The 26,632-nt window shown below is 39.5% G+C and overlaps 1 protein-coding gene across 1 annotated transcript; it reads right to left on the reverse strand.

Annotated features, from left to right (window-relative positions):
- Positions 1–218: 218 nt before the first annotated feature.
- Positions 219–25,911, reverse strand: pxk (PX domain containing serine/threonine kinase; the record flags this gene model as incomplete). Its single annotated transcript, XM_079241978.1, is given in 19 exon segments — positions 219–415; positions 5,712–5,727; positions 5,729–5,772; positions 7,713–7,776; positions 7,895–7,981; positions 8,160–8,237; positions 8,323–8,371; positions 9,133–9,211; positions 9,340–9,457; positions 10,081–10,242; positions 10,331–10,432; positions 12,971–13,075; positions 14,060–14,134; positions 14,533–14,606; positions 15,460–15,537; positions 16,064–16,250; positions 22,138–22,185; positions 22,829–22,879; positions 25,810–25,911. Coding segments are annotated over 19 exon segments (1,716 nt in total).
- Positions 25,912–26,632: the final 721 nt, after the last annotated feature.

A 26,632-nucleotide genomic window follows, 5' to 3' on the forward strand; every position in this document is an offset into this window, starting at 1 on the left:
CTACTTTCCCACCCGTCTTCTCATCTCTCCAACCACGGCAATGGATTAAAATACTTAAAAAGGAAAAGGAAAAAAATAAAGTACTTTGATTGTTTGTTAGTGATTTGCTTTCACATCTTGGGAGGAGGTAAGGACCACAGTGCAGAGACGGCAGTTCGGTCATGTTGCCGTAGCAACAGTGTCTGTGTTGCGGACGGGTCGTGTCAGTGGACAGGAGGTCACATGATGGGTTTGCTGCGGTCGACAGTTTCGGCTTTTTTCAGTTTGCCCTTACTGAAGGCTTGGATGGAGCTCAGCAAGGCGGTGCGGCCTCCTCCTGCTCCGTCAAAAGGCGGAGGCAGAGGAGGTGGACAGGAAGAAGAGTCCAGCAAAGGAGGCGGAGGAGGGGCAGGAGGAGGAGGAGTTGCGTGCGATCCTACATATGGGAGAAAAGAATGAAGGGATGAAAAGTGAGAAGAGGTTCATAGGAGCTGTTTAATATATCATCAGGAGCTGGTTGCACAAAGACGAATTAAAACTGGTTTAATCAGATTTAGGTGGGTGGACAATCTGACCATAAGGAGACTCTTAACATCACTGAAATCTGCTGGCAGAGAAGTAAACATGCAGAAGAGGCTATATGATGACGCAACGTCTGGTCATCATCAGTTTAACACCACAGTCTGGTGGAATACACAAAGTTTGGTACCACTTTTCAACAAAACATGGAGAACATGGAGAATTAGAAAAGGACTTGGGGGAAAATATAAGTGTTAGGAAAAGGTTATTCTTGTTCAAATGACCAACAATAACACTCAAGCCAATCTGAACGTTAGTTTTTTCCTCTAACTGACGTAAGAATGCTGCGAAGGAGGAATGTCGCTGTTTTTCTTAAAAGTCATCTCTGTTCTTTTGTATTTAACTCTCTATTTCATTCTGTGTTTGTTTGATATACTTTTAACTTTGTATGGCTGCTACCTTGTCCAGGCCTTCCTTGTAAAATAAATTTCGGATCTCTTAAAACTTCCTGGTTAAATAAAAGGTAAATAAATAATTATATAAAAACCATGATGTTGGAATCACTAAATTCCCCACATAATTCCCCAGGTTAGTCTGATTAAAACTGAATTTATTAAAACTTTAATGTCAGTCTATTTAGCCCAGGCAAAAGGCTGTCCTGAGTGTAATTATTCAGATACTTGCTTGTTTATTTACTATGCTTGATACTGTGGATCTTAACTGCTGGACAGAGATGCAGAATGTGCAGGCTGTAAACAAAGCGATAATTATGGTGACAATAGAGGAAAGTTTTTGTTTAGTTGTTTTTGACATCAAGTCAGAAAAAACTACAACAGCAGGATTGCAGGTGGTGTGTCAGACTGCTAAACCCACCCCCCGTGGCTGGTCTTTGAAACTTCTCCCTCATTATTACAATCATATCCCCTCAAACTGGTCCCTACACTTTCCCCAGTAGAGATGGGGAGATTCACTGATTTGCATCAGTGGTCCGAGAGAGACATTTGCAATGCGACTGCATCGGTATCTCCGGCGTACATCAGATAATGTGCAGTGTATCTTTCTAAGCTTGTCCACATAAGTAAAAGCCATGGTTACACGGATTATTACAAAGTTCATCTCCTCTGTACCCTGTCTTTTCGGGGACATTTAACGCATCATCACCACCTTTTGGTGTTTTGTTATTGAATAATACTGAAGCCGGGTGGTGCAGGTAAACAGGAAACATGGAGGGGAGCGAGACAAAGGGCAAAGTGGAGATATTCAGTTTTACAATTGTTTTGTCAAACATTGTAAGTCTACAGACAGAGATCACTATAAGTAACAGACCCAGAGAAAAGGACTTTTTTTTTTTTTTTTTAATGGTCCATGTGTTTATGAATACATTTTTATTAAGAGGCCAAAAAGAAATAGCCTAAATAAATACATTGTTTAAGGAGAGAATGAGATTAAAAACAAATATTATGACAAAAAGCTTTTTAGTTTGTGATTTAGTGTTTACTACCTCCAGGGCCGGATTAAAAGTGCTCAGGCCCCTGGGCCCAGAGTATTCCAGGGGCCCCCCTTACCAGCGCAACATTGTAAAAATTGTGAATGATACACTGTGAAACGACATTTCTACCATCTCTCAGCCAGTGGTGCCAACAGCATTACACTAGATACTGTTGTGTAACTACGTGGCTTTTATTTACATTTTGTTTCATGGGCCCGATGTGGGCATGGGCCCCTGGGCTCGTGCCCATAATGCCCTTTGGATAATCTGGCCTGGACTACCTCCATCATGGAGGTGGCAGAGCTTACGTTTCATTCACCACTTGCCTCCTGTGTATCTGTGACAAAGTGGTACCACTTCTAACTTTTATCTTTGTGAAAGCAGCAGCTACACATCGCAGCACAGGCTGAACTCAATCCACCATCAGTTCAATACAATCCTTCAATTTTAAATGATGCAATCACTTTGTTTTTTATTCTTTAAAAAAGGGAACTCTAAAAAAAGCTTTACTGGCAATGATGTGATGGCTACTAAAGTACCAATAAGTCTCAGCAGATGTTTCTAGGATGATAGAATAAAATCTTGAGGCTTGAATACTCAATCGGTCCCAAAACATCAGTCTAAAGCTCTCTGATTGGATGATAAACAACAATGCACTCTGGGACTTGAGTCACTGTCCTGCTCCGAATGAGCTTCTGGCTCCTGGGGGCGACCTGACAAAGTGAACCGATTGTGAATTGAATCTAAACCTGCCACATCTCTTGCAGCTGCACCATTTTGCATCCCTGAATTGAGCGAAAGGCAGGGACTGCAGCAAAGAGGCAAAACGCTGGAGTCTGCAGCTTGCACAGCTGACTGCAACATAATGAAAGTACATCCACTTGTCTGGAGAAAACTCACACACAAAGACTACATTATCAGAAGAGTAACTTTTTCCATTTTTGGCTGTGATGTGCTCATTAGAAATGATTTTAATCATTAGATAGCATCAGAACCACAGCAGACTTTCTCCAGGATGGATGTGGAATACATTGACTTCCATTATATTTTTGCAGCCACAGTAACCTTTGGGGATTTTTCTTCCAATATTCAGATAATTATTCAGGTTTGTTCTACACTCTCCTAGAGATCTCTGATCAAATGTGAAAGTTCATGGTCCAAACATCTGATTTATGTGCACAAAATATTTCTGCCAGATGTGGTAATACTAATTATATAACAAATGATAAAGTGACAGAATATTGATTGTGGGTGTGTCTTAACTTTAGATCAAGAATCTTATATTTAAAATGCAAAATTCAATCCCTAAAAAAATAATTAGCATTAAAAAATGAGTAATTTAATTGAAGATTGTAAGACTGAGATATGTTTGTGTGAAAAATGTGTTTTGATATGCAGTATTTGTGAGTATGTCAGTAACTACTTCTGAATTAAACTTAAACCAAGGACCAAAGCAACCTCAGAGAGACTGAGGATGGGAGTATGAATATTTCTGCATGTCTCATTAGTGGACAATGTGTGTATTCACACACAAATTTTATTTTTCTCTGTTTTTTAAATGAAGCAAAGCTTCATCACACTAAGAAGCTCCGACCTGTTAAGGCTGGTTTTATCCAATTAAAGTGACGTCACTAATGTGCAATGCTACACTTGGAATAATACAACTAAAAGCTTTTTATGAAGACAGAGAATTATCTGAATATTAGATGAAACCAAAGACGCAAATCCTTCAAACTGGCTTATTGAAGCATTCGGTTGGCTCTAGGTCAAAGCTATAAGGCTGGGAGGAAAAGCTGCAAATATAACAAAAAAATTCACAGCTATCAGCACAAAACAAGTTCAGATACCAACAATTCCAAGATTTACAGATGTTTAAAAAAAAAAAAAAAAAAAAAGGGGGGGCGTATTACAACCGGTCCCAAACAAATAAACATCAGCAGACGGAACAAACAAAAACACACGAGACACTGACGGACATGCAGAGACAGAACTGATGGATCACAATCTCCAATGAAGCAGCAGGAACGAGTCAGACTGGTGATGTAGGGACATCATTGCAGATTGTGAGGTTCATATAAAGATGTACATACACCCCGTCACAGCAAGCAGCAAATTGTTGATTCAGAAGAAACTATTCGAATCATGTTTCATAAGAACAGGAATAGCTGGTAAAAGCCCCCGTATAAATTGATCACATAACCTGCTATTGGCACCATCTGAACCACGTGATCCCTTCAGGAAACGTTGCGGCTCAAGAAACTGAACGAGAGGCTGCACCTGAACACCTCTGACTGGGACTGTTGGAAGCCAGCAGATATGTTGAGATGCAGCACCGTAAGTGGAAAACAGTGGTCTAACCGTGCTGACAGATGCCAAGTTTTGAGCTAACAGCCTGTTTTCAGGGGGTGGGTGATCAATTTGTTGCTGCTAAAATAGTATTTTCTTTCTGGCTGTGCTTTCTTAGTAGTTTTTCAGATACAGTCAAGGACACGTCCACAAATCAGGATTCTTTATGAAAGTAATAAAAAAAAAAAAAAAAGGTATCTTTCTGAGAGGCTGCTGGATATAAAGATCCCTTTTAAAACCGGTTCTTGTTTGTACATTTCTCTAAAAGTAGTCAAATAGAAGGACTGGACTGATGAGTGACAAAGCAGAAAATGTCCAACGTGAAATTTTAAAAAGACTTTCATAAAGCTGGAGAACTGTTGATGACGATCACGTTAACAGATTACAGCAAAGACTGGACACTGGTGAAGAAATGAGGACTGGATCAAGACTCTAAACCCGAATGCTGGATCAACGGGGAAAACCAGAACAGTCAGAAATAGTCAGGTTTTAAAACAAATTAGGGGAAAAGGTGAGCTGATGCCAGTGTGCTCCAGAAATTTAGAAGTACTTCATCAAAAGTCAAAGTTAGCTCAACAAAAAAAGGCTCGATTCTTTACTCTGTGTCCAGTTCACATGTTAACCGATCAGATTCTGGTTGGGTGCTTGCTGAGACGCCTGGGTGTACGACACCTTTAAGTAGACCACCAGCTATTTTAATCATCATCATTAGCATCAGAATTAACATCATGATTCTTTTACTTTACCCAAAGACACGCTCAGAATGGTGCATGCTCTATGGTGGAGACAGCACAGGAAGAAGAGAGAGAGAGAGAGGGAGAGGAGTTATCTGTTCAGTGGACCAATCAGCATTTATTGAGTCACCAGGAAGGAGAGGAGAGGACAGACTAAAGCAGGGTTGGAAACTGATGATGCATTATGTTCTGTCAGGTAGAAATGATCAGAACAAAAGCGTCTCTGTTTCCCACCCTGCATCCGGCTACCTGGAGACACGACAACGTTAACAGACACATTGCAACAGCAGGGTCAGATACCTGTCTGAAACCACATGATGAGAGACAAGGTGAAGAGACAGAGACAGAGGCAGACAAGTTAAAAACAAATCTTCAACCACACATGCACATTTCCAAAGCAACAGCAGAACCTCAAGGTGTGTGTGTGTGTGTGTGTGTGTGTGTGTGTGTGTGTGTGTTATTGACCAAGAGAAGTGTGCTGAGTCACAGCACATGCTAGGTGAGTTCTCACCACAGGGGGGCACTACAAGGCCTGTCCATTACTCTCCCAGATAAAAAGATGGGCAAACAGACAAAAAAAGAGACACATGGGAGGAAATACGGCAAAGCAGACAGCCAAACAAGAAAAAGACGGAGAAGTGTACCTGTAGTGGATGGGGGGGGTGGGGGAGGAGGGGCATGTGGGAGGTGAACTGGCTCCAGAACCTGTTGAAGGGCAGAAAAATACACATCAAATCATGTCAGTCACAATTTAATCTAAAGAAATGAAATAAAATAAAGAGTTAAAGCTGGTTAGTGATCATATTAACATCTCCTGACATGTTTTCGTTTCCAGGCGACGTGGATGATGATCTGAACGTGTTTCAGTTACAACATACACCGCTGTAGTAACAGCAGTGCACCATGAAAAGAAACCTTCTGAGTCGGAGACTGTTGTCTTACAGCACTTACAGAAGGTTGACTGCTTCAAATCGATGTGTATTTAGCAAACATGCAGAGTTTGTCTGAGTCCGAGTCAGGTGCGTTGCAGCAGGGACACTTGGAAACCCTGCAGGACCCCTGCCCTCGAGGACCAGGATCTCTGAATTTGACTCTAATGGTCCTTGATGCACAACAAATACTCAACTTTTTTTTTTCCCCCCACATTTTTGTGTAGAAAGTCAAATGTTTAACTAGATAGTTCAGTTGCTGCATTTAAGAAATGACGCAGTGAAAAAGAAACTTAATCTATTTGTTAATGTAGAACAACTTCAATTTCCTGTACAAAATGGAAAAATATGACGCTGCATCACATCCCTGTGGTCCTGGATGGATCATATTTCAATCAGAAGCTCTTTCACATCTAACAGCAAGCCATTTTTTCCCATCCAAAGCCACCTATTGTCCCACATGTTTTGGTTGTGTTTACTCACAATGGCGTGCGCTGAAACTAAAACACACTTTGCTGGGATTTTGCTACGCTGGAAGCAGACTTGTGGTTGTTGGCAGACCGAGTCCGCTTCTTTGATCTGAATCACCGTTTATTCACAATTCCCTGAACAAAGTTGAATTTCCAAACTAGGATTTGAAGAATGAAAAAAAAAAGGCTGGTGCGAAAGCGCCTTTAAGAGCAGTACTAAAAGCTCCAACCGTGAGGAAACGGCTAAGACTGGCACCAACACTGGCGATGGTTACCAACTAGACCAGGGGTGTCAAACTCCAGTCCTCGAGGGCTGGTATCCAGCAGGTTTTAGTTGATTCCCGGCTCAAACACACCTGATTCAAATCACATGGATCCAGCAGCTTCTTGTCAACATTTATTTAATTTATTTTGGTCAGGTGTGTTGAGAGCGTGGAGACAATAAAAACCAGCAGGATGCCAGCCCTCGAGGACTGGAGTTTGACACCTGTGTCAACTAAAATCCTGAGTCAATATAGCAACCAGTTTGAGACAATGGGGGAACAAAAATTTTAGCTTGAATGTAAAGCAAAGAAGCAGTGAAAGGACATGAACTTCGTCATGTTAGCTAGCGCTGTCCAAAGCGCAGCAACGAGCTGAGTTCATAAGTTCTTTTCAACTCAACTGATAAAATCAGCAACTTTTTAAAAAGTTTACGAAGTTTTACAATCAGTTTAAGATAAAAAGATCAAAATATACTTTATTTATCCCCAAGGGAAATTCAAGGTTGTTTAGTGTTTATAGATCTCTTTTGAAACAAGATATATAAACACAGTTCACAGCGTTGCTTCAAAGAAGTGCTTAGCAATTGTACGACAAGCACTACTCACAGCGGTACGTATAATTCACATTGGTAATTCACATTGGTAATATTAAGCCATTAGATTGCAGGAAACGCTTTTATCTGGGATTGAACAGTTCCCGTGAACTGCTGTCCGATAGAAAATCGGTACAATAAGAGGGAGGTTCAAATTTGAACAGGGATGCATTCAAAGAAATGCAGTGATGCATGTCTGTGGAGTTAGCCCTAAGATGGTTTTGCATGGAACCAAATTAAAACCAGTTTTAAACCAGCCCAGGAGCAACATAGAGCGCTGTGGTTAGAAAGGAGTAAAGAAGAACTGGGCCTCTCTGCTACCAGCACAACCATGAATACATTTTCAGCTGTTTCTCAGATAAGTGGAAACTTCTACAGATCCCTACTTACCGGAGTTATTGTTGTTTCTGACAGAGATGTCTTCTTCATTTTCATAAGTCGACTGTCTGGACTTCTGAAAATACAGTTCGTACGGTTGAGGTCTGATGCCTTCGCAACATGTTTAAATAACATGTTTTTGTTACGGATTGATCTGAGTGTTTGGTGTGTCGTGTTGGGCATTTTCTGCCGACCTTCCTCGCCAGAATCTTTCTCCTCTTCTTTTCCTCCTCTGAGCCGTAGTGAGACTGCGCTCGGGTCAGCCTTCGGTGCTGGTGGAGCTACAATCGGACATTAATGCAAAACATTATCCACTGTTTCAGGCCACACTGATTGTGCAGTTTATAACCAACAAAACACAAACTAAATGTGATTTTTCTTTCAAATGAAAGTAAAAATAAACAAACAAAAATAAAAACCTTTTGGATTATACTCAAAATATACATGACAATGACCCACCAGTCTCTGCTCCTCATGCAGCCTCTTCTCCAGACTCTCCTTTGCCACCCTCAGTGCCTCTTTCAGCCTGCTGGGAACCTGCAGACAGAGTTCACATTTGACATTGTTCTTCATCCCTGTTGTTGACATTCCTTCGGAGATAACATCGAGATGAATTCCTCACCTTGATCTGGAGTTTTTCTGAGTGTTTGAGCTGGACGTCACGGAAGAGCCTGCAAGAAACAAAATATGACTCAGCAAAACGCCCCAAAAAGATTTTCTCCTATTTTCAGCAAGTCTTCCATTTCATTTTGACAAAAAGAGACAGAAATTAACCTGACAACTGTCTGCTACAGAGGCATGGCACGGACATGTTGTGTTTGAAGCCAAATCTGATAGATATTACACCTTAATCCTCACTCTGTCCTCAAAACACTTGTGCAGCTTTTGTTGGATGGATTGCATCATTAGCAGATAAAAATATGTACTTCAAGGTGTTTTGAACTCAGCATGGCTCAATGCTGACACTGTGGCCTTTACAATAAATCAGAATTAGATCGGAAAAGTTCAGGTTTAATGTTGACCTTTCAGTGTCACAAACATGGTGAACTTCATGCTGGGTTGTCGACAAAATAACTTTGTCTAATAAATATAAATCTCAGATCAACACCTTTAAAAGCACCACTTCATGACTATTCATTCACTGCTGCTTTTACTTTGTGTTATTCTGTGAAGCATTTTGTAATTCTGCAGTTCCAGTTAAAAAAGCAATGTGGTTTTGAAGCCTACGATGAACACATTTGGTTAGAAATACATTTTATATTCATGAGCACATATCCAGACAACGGAATGAGTTCATAACCACCATGGCAACATGAACTCCATAGTTAGGGATAGTTAAGGTGGATAACCAGAAGCTACACTGGATATGATGACTGCAGGCTTCTGGCTGTAAGCTACAGTGTGTGATTGGAGATAAACCGGCTGAACTCACGGGGTCTGGATGAGAGCCGACACTGTTGGCATCCCACTCTTGCAGGCTTCTGTGGACAGAATGGACTGCAGCACCGACACTGAACAAAAGCAGACACGCAGGATAAACACAAAAAGAATCAAACTGCACAGATACGGTTCGCATCCAGAGCTATGAAGAGGAAGCGTGATGCACACATGTACGTCAGGAGTTTGTGTGTATACAGACCCACAGTTGTAGAAGGGGCGGTGGCGTACTGATCAACTGGGACGCTGTCAGGCGGTCGGCCGTACGTCATCTCGTACAGTAAAAGTCCGAAGCAGAACACATCAATGCTCTGTGTGGTCTGCAAACAAACGCAACATAAAAACACCCGGCTTGTGTCATCACTAGGGGTGGGAAAATCGAATCGGAAAATTGAAAATCTGTTTTTTTTTTTGCTTCACAATTTTAAAAATCGTTTTTTTTTGTTTAAAAAAATAAATAAATAAATAAATAAAATTTTTAAATAAGTAAAAATAATCTACATTTAAAAAAAATTTTTTTTAATTGTTTTTATTGATCTTTTTACTTCTTTTCTTGGCCATTATAGCAGCAGAATGATGGTCTGGCTACTGGGTTGTTTTTTCCTCATTGAAATCAAGAAATATGACGAGTAAAAAAAAAAAAGTTTCATACATTTTTTTTTTGTTAATAATCTACAAAAATCAGCAATATTGAATAATTGTGAGAATCGCAATTTAAATCGAATCGGCATCCAAAAAAATCGGAACGGAATCGAATCGGGACAAAAGTGTATCATCACAGCCCTAGTCATCGCACTTCAGAATGATAAAACGTGTCGCCGTATCTATGGATGAAAACATCAGAGGATGTTGCTTTAGGATCCAGATAAAAAATATGTTTCAGTTGATTCGTAGTTTAGTCAGGCTCAGCAAAATTCGAGCGAATTAAATCCAGTTCACTTACGTTGATCTTCCTGAATCGGGAGAAGGCTGGTCGCAGCATCGAGGGAACTCCCAGCATGCCGTTCTCTACATCAACCAGTCGACACACGTCATCGTCCAAAATGACATTAGATGTGTGTAGGTGACCAAAAAATATGCCGCTGTCATGGAGAAGCTTCAGGCCCTGAGCAAGAACAGTGAAGTAAGTAACACGGTTACAGTCGAGGTTAGCTTGTAGTGAAGATCCACAAACCAGACGGGTGTGTGAATACCTCCAGGATCTGACGGCCGTACAGTTGGATCTGCACCAGCTCTAGACCTTGACTCTTCTTCGGGTTGCAGTACTTCTTCAAGTATCCCTCCCTGGGCTTCACCTGAACATGCAAAGCGGAGACTTGTCATACTTTTCACCATTTTCATCAGAGAAAAGAGAAACAATTCCACCAGTAGGTCTGGTGTTTTAGATTTAGGCAGGATGCAAAATCTGCAACCAACTCCATCAGGTCCACCTGCTCAGCTGCTTGTCAACACAGTTCTCTAATCAGCCAATCACATGGCAGAAACTCAATACTTTAGTCATGTAGACATGATCAAGATGACTGAATGAAATTCAAACTTGGCATCACAATGAGGAAGAAAGAGGATGCAAAGTGGCATTCTTGTTGGTGCAGGATGACAGGCTGGTCTGAGTAGAAACTGGTGATTACTGGGATTTTCACACACTACCATCTCAAGGGGTTTACAGAGAATGGTCTGAGAAAGAGAAAATATCCAGTAAGCAGCAGCTGTCAGGGCTAAAATGCCTTTGTAATGTCTGACATCAGAGGAGAATGGGAAGACTGGTTGGAGTTGAAAGAAAGACAACAGGAACTCAAATAACCACTTGTTCCAATCAAGATCTGCAGAGAAGCATCTCTGAACACAGAACACATTAAAGCAGATGGGCTACAGCTGCACAAGACCACAATAGCTGCCATTCCTGTTAGCTAAGACAGGAAACTGAGGCTACAACTCACACAGACTCCCCAAATCTGGACAACAGAAGATGGAAAAATGTTGCCTGGTCCGATGAGTCTCCATCTCAGTTCCACATTAAGATGGTGGGGTAGGAATCCACATAAAACATGGATCCATGCAGTCTTGTATCAACTTAGTGTAAATGGTGTAAAATATACTTCTTGGTACATTCTGGACCCCTTAATATCAGTTTAATATGGTTGGTGCACCATAGCAACTCTGAGTAATGTTGCCGACCATGTTCATTTCTTTGTAACCACAGTGCAGCATCTTCTGACGGATACTTCTAGCAGAATAATGCACCATGTCACAAAGCTCACATAGTCGCCAACTGCGTTCTTGAACATCCAATGACCTCCACAGTCATGAGATTTACTCCCAGTGGAGCTCCTTTGGTATGTGCAACCATCAAGTCTGCATCAACCATATAATCACCTCAATATCGAGAAAAATCTCTGGGGAATATTTTTAACACTCTATGAATCTACGACACCAAGAATTAAGGCAATTCAAAAAGACGACGACAAAAAAAAAAAAAAAAAAAAAAAAAAAAGGCCAACCCGGTACTAGAAAGGTGGATTTGATAAAGTGGCTGGAAAATGTAATAATAACTGGAAAAAAATAATCAGACTTATTATCCTGAATGTGTTTCTCTGTATTAACTTTACAACAAAGGCAAACAGAGACCATGAATAAACTCACTATAAGGTGAACAAACAACACACATAACATTCTGGCAAAAAAAATCACCATCTTGATGTTGAATGAAAGAGGAAGTAGGAAAGAGAGCATCCCGTTTTACAACTATGTGGTTAAACTTGCAGACACTCCGGGACTTTCTCACTCCAGATAAGATGACACCATTCAGCCTTTTCCTCTCTGTGAAGAGGACTATGGTACTTGTTTTATTCAGTGCTTTCTGTATAACTACACAGCTCATGTTTTGATTTTACAATGCTGATAAAGATAGAAAATCACTTTGGTGTTCTTTTAAACACATTTTAATATAGAAAGTTTTTTTTTTTTTAAATTATTTTATAATAAACTGCCATGACCAAACTACTGTAATGTGGTCTTCATACTAAAAGACAGCATTTAAGGAGCTGAAAATGGTTCGATGCTGCCTGCTCTTTGGGATCATTCTGACAACTTCAGCAATTCTTTATCTTGTCAATTGTTCTACATATACTTGTTGGGTTAAATGTTTATAAATATATGAACAAATAAGAACCAAAACAATAAGAATGTTTGGTAATTAATAAGAAAAAAACAGTAAAAAGGTGAAGGTTGACCTCTGCAGTTGGTTTTAGTTCATTTCATTATGTCAGGATTATTGTTGTTATTACCATAATATTTTTATTCACCCTTTTATTTTTAACCATATTTTGTCACTTCATTATTTAAATATGTAATTACTTAGATAATTTAAATACCACACACTTAAGTAGTTTTTAATGTTTGTTTTTATTTTCATTTTATTTATGGTGACATCCTCTGTGGTCATGGGTGGGCTGAGTCCTGGTGAGAAAGGATTCCTAGGACACCATTTCCTTCCTGTGTGCCGAGCCAGATGTTCATTTATTTATTTCTTTATGCATGCACTCATTGATTGAGGACAGTGATGCTTATGGGATTTGGAGAGTGTCTATTTGTGTGTGAAGGATCAGGCGTGTCCACATATTTGTATTATTTGTTGTTTATTAATATATGTAAAGCACTTTGCACTGCTTCAGGTATGAAAGGTGGTATACAAGAAAATAAAATGTTTTAGGAAAAGGGAGAAAAAGAAACTCTGGTTTAAGAATTAAAATGACAATTTTTTCTAATAAAAGATCTTCATGGTGAATAAAGAGGTCTGGTTACGTTTGAAACTAGATGCTGTACAGACACTGTACCTTGCAAATGTGGTCTCTCAGAGAGCCTTTTTCACTGAAGGGCCGGATTTGTAGAGCCGAAGACTCACTGATGCTGGAGAACAACAACGGACAGAGATACGGAGTCTGCGAAGGGGGAGGACATTATCAGTGGACAGTCATCACTCAGCTAAACGTGTGACATAAAGACAAGTTCATTTGTATAACCCAATACAATGACAGGGTGATTCAAAATGCTTGAAACACTAAAAAAATAAGAAGCATAGTTTAACATTTAAAAAGGAAAAAAAAAAAAGATAATTATATAAAAACATGATCAAGTTTGAGAGTTCGAGCTTTATACAATCAGGGCAGATTTGGACTTTTTAAATAAAATTTATTTAAATGCAGCTGAGAGCAGGTGGCTCTTTAACCTGGATTTAAATTAACTTGGTGTTTCAGCTAAAAAAAAAAAGACAAAAACAATGAAGTTCAGGAGGATTTAGTTCAGCTAGCTTTCGATCAGAGAGGTTTTCACACATATACTGCTGACAAGTTTCCTGTCCACACATGAATAAGGAGCCTAAAAGCAGATTTTTTGGAATCCCTCTTATCATCATCTGACAGGAATCTCACAACGACAAATCCGTTTGTTTGCAGCTTTCCCGCAGGGACCTCCAGACATCTGATCAGACAGTCACAGTACACCGTGGTGCTGTACCAGCTTCTCTACTGCACAGCAAAATAACACTAAAGGACGCGTCCTAGATTATTTCACCTGAAAGGTTCTGCATGTTTTTAAATGTCCTGGCCTCCCAAGACTTTCTGTAACTTTCAGACAAGCAGAGAGACGGTCCTTTCAGGCTCTCCTGATAATGGCCACAGTAACTCAGGATTGAACTGCATGTACAAAAACCTTAACTTATTAAATATTTATCTTTTAAAAACAAACAACAGAATGACAAACTGAACCTGTGTAACGATCTCATCGGCTGTTGCAGCTGATATTTTACAATCCACAGAGGACTTTGCACAGCATGATAACCACAAGCGTGACTCTGGACAAGAGCGTGGTCATTGTTTTTGTTTATCTTCATGTGTACAGCACAAGTACACACAGTGAGTACGTACAGAGAGGCTGGTTAGCAGTTTCATGGCCGACTGGAGGTCTTTGTCTGACAGGAATTTATCAGGACCCAGATCCACCTACGCACACACAAACACACACAGACTTGATGTGTCAGCCAGCTGTGATGCAGGAGCTATCGTTGTTTTCATGGGTTTTTATATATATATATATATATATATATATATATATATATATATATATTCAGCTACTCAGGATAAACACCTGATTCAAGTCATGCAATTAAAAAAAAACAACAAAAAAATGACTTCATGTAATCCTGAAAGGGAATTAAATACCACTTTAAAAGGGACATTTTAAATTTTACAGTGATTTGTCATTTTTCTGTTTATATCCAACACAACATGTGAGGAAAAGAAACTCTCCTCTGTCCCAAACACATAACTTCACCTCTTTGTGCATACTTTTTGGACTTACTGACTCGAGTCTCACGTGTATTGTATTTTGCTTTACTCACCCAGCTCAGCAGATACCGCTCTTTGGGCTGTTCTTTGTTTTTGATTTGAAAATATTTCTTCCTGATCCTCCAACCTGAAAAACAAACAAGATTTTTGAAACTCGGCCAGGATAAAATGTACATTATTCAAGATTTACCGTTTGCCTTTTGACACAGTCTTCCTTCAGACGTTTCATCGGCAAGTCAATACATTTTTGATAAGTCATATAAACAATGCATGCAGACATTTTCATAGTTTTACTTTATTAACCTGGGTGTTTGTTTTAGATTATGTAGGATATAGTTGAGTAATTTCTGTCCAGACTGATGCAACTTTAACATTTAGTGTATATCAGCTGTGCGTTGTTAAACAGGATAAATGATTGTTTCTCAGATTACTTTAAAGTTTTTTTTCCCCCTTAAATTTGTTCAGAGAAAGGCTGGTATTATAATCAAAAGAGACAGGAAGAAAAAGTAAAGAAAACAAAAACAACAAATCTCATCATTTAAAAGAAAAGGGAGAAAGTCTGAAGTAACTAGTAGGATCCAAAACAACTTCAGAGAAAGCCAGAACACAATATGGTATCTAAACACAGCAAATCAGGACGTTAACTTTACTTTCTGTATGGAGGAATGTTGTTAAGAGGATTTCCTCTAGATATCACTTCCAGAGCAAGGAGGACTGTTTTAAGAGCACTAGTTATCTGGCCAGTGCAAGTAGCCATAATAATTATGTTTAATATTCATAATTCACCATTTTTTCTATTTTAATATTAATAATAAAAAAAAATAAAAATGAGCAATAATTTACTGTTTCTGATCCCTTACTTTACCATTTGCATTGTTACCTCCTCGCACATGCACTCATAACAGTATGCTATCTAATTAGTGCTAGCATTTAGCATTAGCCCAATGTGCAATACCACATGAGGCATCAGCGAATCTTACCCATGTCTTTGAGAGGCTCGAGAACTTCCCACTTTGGGTCCGACCTAAAGAACATGGAGACCTGCTGCAGAGCGATCTCTGGCAGACACAAAATGAGAAGGTTTGCTATAAGTGACTTCAAAACAAAGTCAAATTTAACTTAATGGAGAAAAGGTTAGCAAGGCTGCAAGAAAAGTCACACTAATGGTTCCCACTGTGTACTTGTTTTTATTGTTTATGCATAATGTAATGTATATATCACTGGGTGTAAATGGGGGCTGGCTGACTGATTAACTGCTTGGGGAGAAAGGAGAGGAAAAAGCTTGAGTTTCTTCTCATCCCCTTCAACATGTTTCCAACATGACTTTTTTTAGTTTAATTAGCGTTATTCAACATGCTTGAATAAAAATATATGAATGACTAATATACACAATGCTACATATTATATAACAAAAAACACCACTTTAATCATTCTTTTTTTTAGAAGAGGAAAAAACAGGACTTTGTTAAAAAGAATAAAAATCATGACTTTTTACGACACTTTCAGTGACAAAAAAAACAAAACAAAACAACTTTGAAGGGAATAGCAAGGAAGAACAAAGTTCAGAGAAATGTTTGAACAAACCTGTGTAATTAGCAGAGTAGTTGTTGGGGTCCAGGAACTTTTTGACGGTCAGGGAAGAGGAGAGCAAGGGATGCTGGGTAATGGCGTCCAGATAGGTCTGCAACCCTCTCTGCCTCTCTGCTATGAATTCTCTATCCATGTTTCCGATGAGTTTCTTTGGAGGGAGAGGGAGGCTGATACCACACACCTGAAGAGATGGAAACATGTTCATATTTTTTGTTCTTTTAAAAATCAACACAAAAACTTTTTCTACTCAATGACACATTTTTCAATAAACTCATTTCACAGTAAAAGCAAACCTACACAGACTGCAGATCTTCCACCATTCTGCTGATCACAGACTAATGGGGGATGTCGGAGGTCAAAGTGAGACCCCCAAAAGGAAACAAGCCAGCAAAGCCTTAGCAGAAAAACTGCCAACTTCCTGTTATCACAACTTAAAGACAAGTCTCCAAAGGATCAACAACTGCACCACTGCAGCCTGATGAAACACAGCCCCGCTGGTTGTGCCACATCCCTCAAAACAAAAAAAAAACCAAAAAAAAAGTTAGGAGTGTTCAGGACTCGACTGCAACTAAATTTGATTCTTTGAGCACATAAAAAGCTATTTAATACTCTTAAGAGTGATGTTGTGACCTGGCATCCTGATCACACATTGTTGTTCAGCAATTCTGAGCAGACTTTCTAAATTTCAAATAGCTCTAGATTTAATGTCATGTAGATAAACGTGGCTGTTATGAGGCCATGGCCAGATCATGTGTACACAGGAATTTAAAACTACCAGGAAAAGAGCAGGTTTCTACACAATGTTTAAAGTGGAACTATTATGTGCATTTCAGGCTAATTTTTTTATTTATTTCTGAGACCAGAAGGGTTGGGATTGATCGAGTTATTGTCACAAATCGCTTTATTTACTTCAGACCGACCCTCTCCATAGGCTGTCAGATCAGCCTGCGGGCAAAACGAGTGGATTGAGACTCTTCCGCATTAAGCCTCCCGCCACCGCGCTACATCGGGAGTGCGCACCGCATCTGCTTTCGCCGTCATTGTAACATCTCATAAACAGAAGGATTAGGCTTAATATGAACTCAATAAAAAAAACAAAATACAATGTCAACACATGGCATACATCTCTACATGTTGGAACCTGAATCAGATCTGAAAACAAAGTGGAAAACAGCAACCCACAGCAACGAATGCAGCAGGATGTCTCTCTTTGGTAAACTCACCAGCCATTGTTGGAAATAACTTTATCCGACGTTTTCCACCCGCCTGATGTATTTGTACATGCCCTTGTTAACCAGTAGAAGGTAACCAATCACCGAACCTTATTCCCCGGGACGTCACAAGGATTTCCAAGTAGAAAAAACTCTCTAAAACGACGCGTTTTTCGTCGCCATGGAAACCGAACGGAGAGCGTGCTGGAACTCAAACTCAAACAGGTGATAAAAAATGGTGCCGTTCACATGTCTGATGAGGATTCAACACTGTAACACTGTAGAAAGCTCAGAAAACTCAAAATACCATAATAGCACCCCTTTAAAGATTAAAACTGTGACTGAATGAGATGACGTAATACCACAGTTATTTTGCAGACTATATTATGTTCAAAGTACAAATGTGAAAAAATCTATGAATCATGCAGACATTTTTCCCCTTAGAGCTGGCTATTTTGCTAGATTTGAATTGAGGTTGCACCAACAAGTTTAAATGAGATGTTCCTTCTTCCATTTCCTGCAACACCTTTAAATTAAACTTTAGAATGAGACACAAACTTCAAATACGGCTGAAATAAGATAAACAGAACACAACTTTTCTATTTTACAGTCATTTAACAGATGTTTTTCTCTAAAGCAACACACATTTGAGTGACAAGCAAGAATAAAACAGCAGGGACATCATAATTAAGACATTCCATTCTAGACTGCGCCGTCTGATGACAGCAAATTGTTGTAGCTCTGACTAGCTATTTTGATTTTTTAAAAGTACAAACTCTTCTCATATTGATATTAGCTCAAATTATGTCTTTTTTTTCCCCTGAGGATTTCATGCCGGTTCGGAGGGTGTGTGGCAAGGGAGATTTTTCTGCATATTTTTGGCTCTCTCAAGACTTGTTGAAATGAAGGCTTTAAATGATGTGTATGTTGATTTGTGTATGTAAAGTGCCTTGTGACAACATTGTTGTGAAGTGGCACGATACAAATAAAGCTAAATTGAATTGAATTGAATTGTTATGATGACTCTCCATGGCAACAAAAGACTTGTTTACAATTGGGATCAAATTATTAAACTCTCCCAAATCAGGATGATCAGCAAAACAACACATCAAATCCCAATGGAGTTGAAAAGAAAGAGAAGAGGATGCAGAGCGGGAGTGAGGCAGAGGAGAAAGTGATGGAGATTTAAACCATTTCTTCCAATTGTTGTGATGGGTAACGTGAGATCGCTAGCTAACAAAACCGACAAGCTTGAGATGCTAACAAGGTCTCAGAAAGAATACAGAGTGCGTATTATGTACTTCACCAAGACATAGCTGCATGAACACATCCCTGACTGTAATGTGTTTGTACCGGGCTTTAAAACGGTCCGTGCAGACCGCAGTAGACAACACAGTGGAAAGCTAAAGGGTGGTGGAATTGCAGTGCTGATTAACCAGCGTTGGTGTCATCCTGGATATTTGACTATCAAGGAGAACATATGCACAAGGGACATCGAACTGTTAGCTGTGAGCTTCTGTCCATATTATTTACCCAGAGAGTTTACCTGTGTTATTCTGGTAGCGGTTTAGATAATACCTGGTACTGCACCAGACACAGTCTATAATGTCATCAGCTCGTTTGTTGCTCGGCTACAAACGCAGCATCCAAACTCATTCATGCCAATCTCTGGAGACTTCAAGAACTTCTCCCTCTTTGCAACTCCACCAACATTCCAGCAGTTTGTCAGCTGCTCCAACAGAGAAAATAAGATGTTGAGCTTATTTTACGCAAATATGAATAATGGATGCAGTTGTTTTGCCCTGCCTCCATTAGGAAGATCTGATCATAATCTGGTTCTTCTCACCTCCACCGACAAGCCCATCGTTCAGCAGCAACCAGTCATCACAAAGACTATCAAAATCTGGTCTGCTGAAGCTGAAGATGCTCTTAGAGGAGGCTTTGAGGCTACAGACTGGAACGTCCTCTGTGAACCTCATGGAGACGACATCAACGCCATGACTGAGTGTGTGACAGATTACATAAACTTCTGTGTGGACAGCATCGTCCAAACAACAGTGAGGTGCTTCCCCAATAACAAACCCTGGATCACCAGTGACCTGAAAAAGCTGCTGAACATCAAAAAGAAAGTCTTCATGGATGGAGACATGGAGTTATTGAGGGCAATACAAAAACAAGTTAAAACACAAACTAAGAAGTGCAAGGAGGACTACAGGAAGAAGTTAGAAAGTCAACTCCAGCAGAATAACATGAGGGATGTATGGTCTGGAATGAAGAAGATCACCGGCTTCAAGTTAAAGGGGAACCAGCCTGATGGAGGTTTGGACAGAGTTAATGAGCTGAACGTATTCTTCAACAGGTTCAGTTTACCCACTACCTCCAGCCCAACAGACCACACACTCTCCATAAGCCCACTGCTTTCCTGTCACACCTGTCACCCTGCAGCTCAGTCATGGACCAGAACACAGCTTCATCTCCCTCCACATCAGGACATCCTGAGACCTCCACCTTGTTTGTCTCCTACAATCAGGTCAAGAAGCAACTTGAGAAACTGAACCAGAACAAGGCTGCAGGTCCAGATGGTGTCAGTCCCAGAGCAGTGGGACTGCAGTCCCAGAGTTCTCAAGAACTGCTCAAAACAACTATGTCCGATTCTCCAGCACCTTTTCAACACCAGTCTGAGACAAAATAGAGTCCCAGTGCTGTGAAAAACCTCCTGCTTTGTTCCAGTGCCTAAAAAAAACAAAACCAACCAAGTGACTACAGACCAGTTGCCCTGACATCTCACATCATAAAAGTCTTGGAAAGACTCTTACTGTGTCACCTCAACAAGTAAACGCCTTTTCAGGACCAGTATCAGGAAAATGCTCTTTAAACAAGTCATAATGATCCTCAATGGTGCAGTTCTCTCCACAAACAAGAGCTGCAGGCTGCTTGCAAAAACTTTGCTGTCGTAACTATTAAGCTTATTAAGCTATAGATTGTTCTACCGAACCACCAGGGAACATCAGAGGAAAATGGTCGAGTTACTGAAATTGTGCCACATTTTGCTGAGAGTGTTAGGCGCCTTTCATTGGTAAATTGCAGCTGTTGAGAGGGAGTGTAGCTCTGGATTAAGGCTGACAGAACCCTATTGTGTTAATGGTTTGTCAGCCAGAAACATTGCTTTGAGCTTGATGCCCGCTGCAACTGGAAGCCAGTGAAGCGTGTTTAGCAGCGGAGTGACTTGAGCTCTTTTGGGCTGGTTGAAGACCAGGTGTGTTGCTGCATTCTGAATCATCTGCAGAGGTTTGACCGAGCATGCAGACAGACCTGCCAGTTAGGGAACTGCAGTAGTCAAGGCCTGAAATAACCCGAGCCTGAACCAACAGCATTGCCATGTGTTCTGTCAGGTAGCTTCTGATGCTTCTGATATTGTAAAGAGCAAACAGGCAAGGCCGGGCAACTGAGGTGACATGGACCTAAAAGGTCAGCTGGTTGTCCATCATCACACCAAGATTCCTGGTAGGAGACGTAGGCACAAGTGTGAAAGAGTCGACTTGCATGCTCATGGTGTAGAATGTAAATGTAATGGTGTAGAAGTAAAGAAGGAGTGACTGGATAGACAATAAGCTTGGTCTTGGACAGATTTTTCTGATTTTTCATCCATGCAGAGATTTCAGCAAGTTAAGCTGATATTCTCATTGAGATGGTTGTATCTTCAGGTGGGAAGGAAAGGAAAAGCTGAGCGTCATCTGCATATCAGTGGTAGGAGAAGCTATATGACTGCACTGAGAGAGGAGGTGTATCATGAAAAGAGAAGAGGGCCGAACAGCGAGCCCTGAGGCATCCCTGTTTTCAACCCACACAATCAGGACACGCAGCCTTGCCATGATACTCTGAAGGATCTTCCTGTGAGGCAAGATTTGAACCACGAGAGGACAGATCCTGAGATACCAAGCTCTGAGGGTGTGGAGAGAAAAATCTAGTGGTCAGTCTGTGTCCCAGTCTGTGACTTCTTTTCTCTTTAAAAAAAAAAAAAAAATCACATCCATGCATTACCATCACATCCACGTGAACCTTGAATCCATTAATTGTATAAAACTAAACTGGCATTCAAGGCAGGGTAATATAAAAGGGAACCGGTGGGTCTTGGCTTTAATGTCATGAGTGTTTGAAAAGTGCTGACAATTATTCATAAAGAAATTCATCTTTAAATCTTACAAATTTGAGACCTGTGTTCAATAGATCAAATTTCACTGATAATCTAGGATATCAACATTCTCCCTCAGGGAGTGGTAAAAATGGTGTCATAAAGGACTCACAGACTGTTTCATTCTAACTTCCTGCCTTTGCAGCTCACTGTGGGATCCGTGCTGTAGCGATAAAGGGCTGCTGATCCTGTGGTCCTCCAAAGAGCTGCATGCTTCCAGTATTTTTAGCAGACTGACTTGGTAAACTGAGAAACTGAACATGGCTCAACATCAGCATGTGCTTAGATAGAACAAATATTATTTCTTTCTATGTAGCATTACACTGTGGAATGGTGGGAAAATGGAAATGGAATCACAGTATCTTCTACAACACAGAACTGAGATTAAGACAGCGTGATCAAGTCCAAAAATAACTGCTGAACGGCTCACAGATGATCCCTGGCTGTCACTGGAGCAGCCGAGGCTTCTGGGAAACTGAAACAATCACCCGTCACAGAGCTTTCTCAACCAGGAAGGAAACTGGCAAAGACAAAAACCATGTGTGTGGAAAGATTGAGCTTGGCGCCTAGATACCAGACTGTTGCTCTGCTGTTTGTAAAAGTTTAAAAACCATAAATGCATCATTGCTGTTGTGTGATTTGTGACTAAAACCTGTAAAACTCACCATCAAGCTGCTGTTGAGAATGTCAAAGTCACTGTAGCGACGAATCACCTGTGAAACACAAACATACAGTCAGTGCTTTTAGATTACGATGGGGAAATTCACCTCTTTAAAAAGATTCGGCTCTTTTGGCTCAAAATCTCAAAAGGTCGGTGTTCTATCTAAAACTGCTACCTTGTTGAAACATCCTACTACATGCTGAATTTAAAGCCATAGCTGTTGATCTGTGCAACCCCTTCAGAAAGGAAAATGGTGCTTTTTTTTTTTTTTTTTTTACACAATTCACAGTTTTGTGCTATCAACAAATAGTTTAGTTCAGATAATTTAAATTGATCTTTAAACTAGTTAAAAGTCAAAGTGAGCTGATCGACCGTCCAGTTTTAAAGAAAACTTTATGTACATGAATAAACACAATAGCTGTTGATCTTGAGGAGCTACCAGATTAAATAACACTTAAGTTTTTTTGCACATGCGTTTTGTTTTATTTAAAACTGTACTGTTATGAGACAGAAGAGAGGATTTAATGTAGTGTAATGTGACCCTGCAATGCAGCTGCAAGCCCAATGAGATTCACCAGATCCATCATTCACCAGATCTATGAAGCACTGCACTCAGTCACCTTAAAGTCCCTTTTCTCTTAGGTCAATATTTCTGCTGTGATTAGTGAGTCTTCGCTGATTATATGTGCGTTTACCTGCCAGCTGTCATTTGAAGAAACCCCCCTCTGGACTCGGATGATGTACTCCTGCAGGACAGAGACAATCCCACCATGAAAACAGGGCATTTTAAACTAGATTCAACTATTTAACCAGTAGCAATGAACATATTTTCAACACCACCATGTGATCCACTGATTTTACTGCTTGCATTTATTTTTTAATCATCACCATATTAAAAAATGATCCATTTATAAAAAAAAAAAAAAAAAAAAAAATCAATTCATCATCTCTTTGTCAGACAAAGAAAATGATTAAAGCAGTTACTTGTTTTCATTGTACGAGAAAGCCAACAACAACTCTGATCTGCATCTAGATTCACTTTGAGAAGCAAGGTATAAATACAGTAAATACAATGACAGTTTTATAGAACTTTACTTAAATCAGCTGATTTGATTTATTTAGTTCCCTTAGGAAAACACTAAAAACAAGCAGTTTGTGCAACATGAAATGTTTAATCTGATAAGATTTTATTTACCATTTTCTCATAAAATAAAAATGTCTCATCATGTTTCTTTATAACTTTATTCTCACTGAACTACAAGTCTTTTAATGAAATGTGAGACTTAGGTTAAAATAGAAATCCAGCTACAACATCCATGTTAAATATTAAAGGGAACTCAACAGTTAAACAAAACATTAAAATGTACAACAGGTCGCTCTGAAACACTGGATTAATGTCTATCATACATCTGACAAGAATCCTAAAAGGATAAATACTAATAGCATTTTTTGCTAATAGTAATAGATTGAGCAGCATTACAGCCCAGCTGAACCACAAAGCAAAGAGGCTTATGCACTCCTCAGACATGCTTGTGGTTTCATTTCTTCAAAAATAATTAAAAATGACAAAGTTAAGTGAGGATCTGTCTGTTCATGCCTTCCTGTTCCAACATCTCCACCACAAAACCTCTGAGTCCCACATTCGAACAACCTACTGGAACAATGGGCACACTTATGAAAACAAGAATAAGCATTTTCTGTTCATCAAATCCTCTCACAGCTCTTATGCGCTAATTCTTGCTTTCACACTACTGCTGTAATTCTGTGGTCATTCATGCGAACTGATGCAAAAGAGCTGAAATCACTTCCTGTTGTAAAATGATCTTTCAGAGAGAGAAAGTCATTAAGTATCAGCTTTCACTGATTTTTATTTTCTCACTTTTTGCCTCCTCCGAGATGTTATACAGTTTGGATGGGACTTATCTGCTTCCCTTTGGAAAATGTCATGCTTCAGCTGCTGGTTCAGTTTCCAATTTACCAGTAATCTGTTGCAATAAGTAATTTGTTATGTAAATGATCTAAATGAGTTAGATTTAGAGAAAGGTACCAATCCGAAATGTGGTATTAGATAAGCAAGTTATCAGTGCAAAACAGGGGAGGGGAAAATAAATGTACCCAGCTTTGTTAAACACAATGCACATCCATCAAACGTTTGTGATTAATTTTCCCATGTTCTGTAAATCTGCCTATTCTGATCACTGGTTTATAAATAGTGATTTAAAGGTGGAGTATGTAAGATTTTCAATATTTTCAAAATAAATCAACTAAAAAAAATAACTACAATCATAATTAGATAGTTTTTTTTTTAAACATGTAGGTTCCAGTCTGTCCATATTTGATGTTATTAAATTACAAGTTTAATTAATGACAAAGACCCTTCTTAAATGTTTGCCTACCAGTAAAAAAATAAGAAAAAAAAAAGAAAAAAACAGGAGTGCTTTTTGTCATTTGTCATTAATTAAACTTGTAATTTAATAACGCATCAAATATGGACAGACTGGAACCTACATGTTCAAAAAACTATCTAATTATGGTTGTAGTTATTTTACAAGTTAATTTATTTTGAAAATATTTAAAATCTTACATACTCCACCTTTAAGGGAAACTTTAAGTTGAGAAATTCTGGTCATTTTTCTGAAAGAACTGTTTTATGCAACATTATAGGCATTTAATTGTGTTTATTTACAAAGGAGTGATAAAGAAAGTTAGAATACAAACAGAAGTTAACTATCCGGTTTTATTATTCTTTGTTGAGATGTTATTGCGTGTGCATTCGTGCAGCATGCCCATGAAGTGAGGTTCATGGGCATGCTAAGCTGACTGGTTAGCTCAGCTGATTCCCAGCAGGACTGTCAACAACAAACAGCACCGTGAGCCCATTATCGGACAGACGACCGACTTTGTGCCTCCCATGCAAATGAAGCAGTTTATGATGACCTGTTTTAAGGCCAAAATCTTGCAATAGATAATAAATATTCACCAAGGGGTTTTAATACTTAACACAATAAAGCAGAGTTTAATATCTCAGAGTTTAACATTTACTCTCTTTGATAATTTAAAGGGTGATTAAATCTCAAGTGAGATCTGATCAAATTAAAACGCAATTCAACTCCATTGTGTTTTCAACAGCAACCTTATTTGCAAACATTTGAATTAATCAAATAAAGACAAAACCTAAAGCAGGATCTGTCAACAACAGATAAAGGTGTTGTTTTTTTCCATTGTGATGAAACACCGGGACTCGGGGCTTTTCGAGCCTTAATATCAGCAGTTTGCTGAATGGCTTTCAGGATTTTACGAAATCAATGGCAGCAACACAAAACCTAGGTCAGATGTCTGGTAATAAGGTTAAGAGCCATGTCGAATGATTTACCTTTTGTGAATAAAATAAAAAAATAAAAAAAAAACGATCACCCTGAATGCCTTTGGTGGGTTTTCACGGCTACATCGATACGTGATCAGAGGAGTTTGTGGTTAAACAGCGGGTTAAAGTGGGAGAAAAGCCTTGTCCGATAATTGAACTAAGGACGCAAAAAACGCCCCCTCTCTAAAAACTTTGCCAGGTTCAGGACTCATCAGCACGGATGCATGTGCCTGAGAGAAAGAGGAGCATTCATGGAAAAAGTCACAGTAAAACAGAGACTTTGCTCTCAGGTGATTTTAACTCAACACTCACCGTGTGGGACTGCAGGTTCTGGCTGGCTTCGATCACCGCCGTCAGGGGGACGGTGTCGTCCAGCAGCAGCCTGCCGGGGGGCGGCTTCTCCCGGATAGACATCCCGGAAGATTAACGGCGAAGGTCTGATGTAAATGTCCGTCTGTCAGCGACACCGGGACGGAGCCTCACTGAGTGCAAGGTGAGCATCGACGAGGGCGGAATGAACTGGCTAAGTGTTAGCTGGATTTACTGTAACCAGGAAGCGCTGATTTGTCAATAATTGGATGCTAGGAAACCACGTGAGTGAACGTATGCGCCCTCTGCTGGTCAGGAGGAGAAACTACTTGCAGGAAATGGGGAAAATGACTCGATAAAAAACCAAAACACCAATAAATAAAATAAAAAACTAAATTTAAAAAAACAAAAAACAAAAAAAAAACCAGTGTAAACGAAAAAAATTATCCGTAGAATAAGTTAATATATGTTACAACACATTAAAATAAAAATAAAAAAAAGTAATTTTTCATGTTATTTCATACTTGTAGATCTAAAAGTTCACTAAAGTCTGCAGTGAAGAGAGAACTTGCACTCTTATAATCGGCTGCACCTTCTCATGGAAACATGAGTTGATGTCTGTTGTAACAAACACCTTAAAATTAAAAATGTAATTTTTGAAATGTTATTACATACTTGTAGATCTAAAAGTGCATTAAAGTTTGCAGTGAAGAGAGAACTTGCAGACTGTAATAATCTGCTGCACCTACTGATGGAAAAATGGTCTAAAGCAGTGTTTTTCAACCACTGTACTGTGGAACACTAGTGTGCCGTAAGAGATTATCAG

Source organism: Telmatherina bonti (assembly GCF_933228915.1).
Source record: "Telmatherina bonti genome assembly, chromosome: 6".
NCBI classification, from domain to species: domain Eukaryota; kingdom Metazoa; phylum Chordata; class Actinopteri; order Atheriniformes; family Telmatherinidae; genus Telmatherina; species Telmatherina bonti.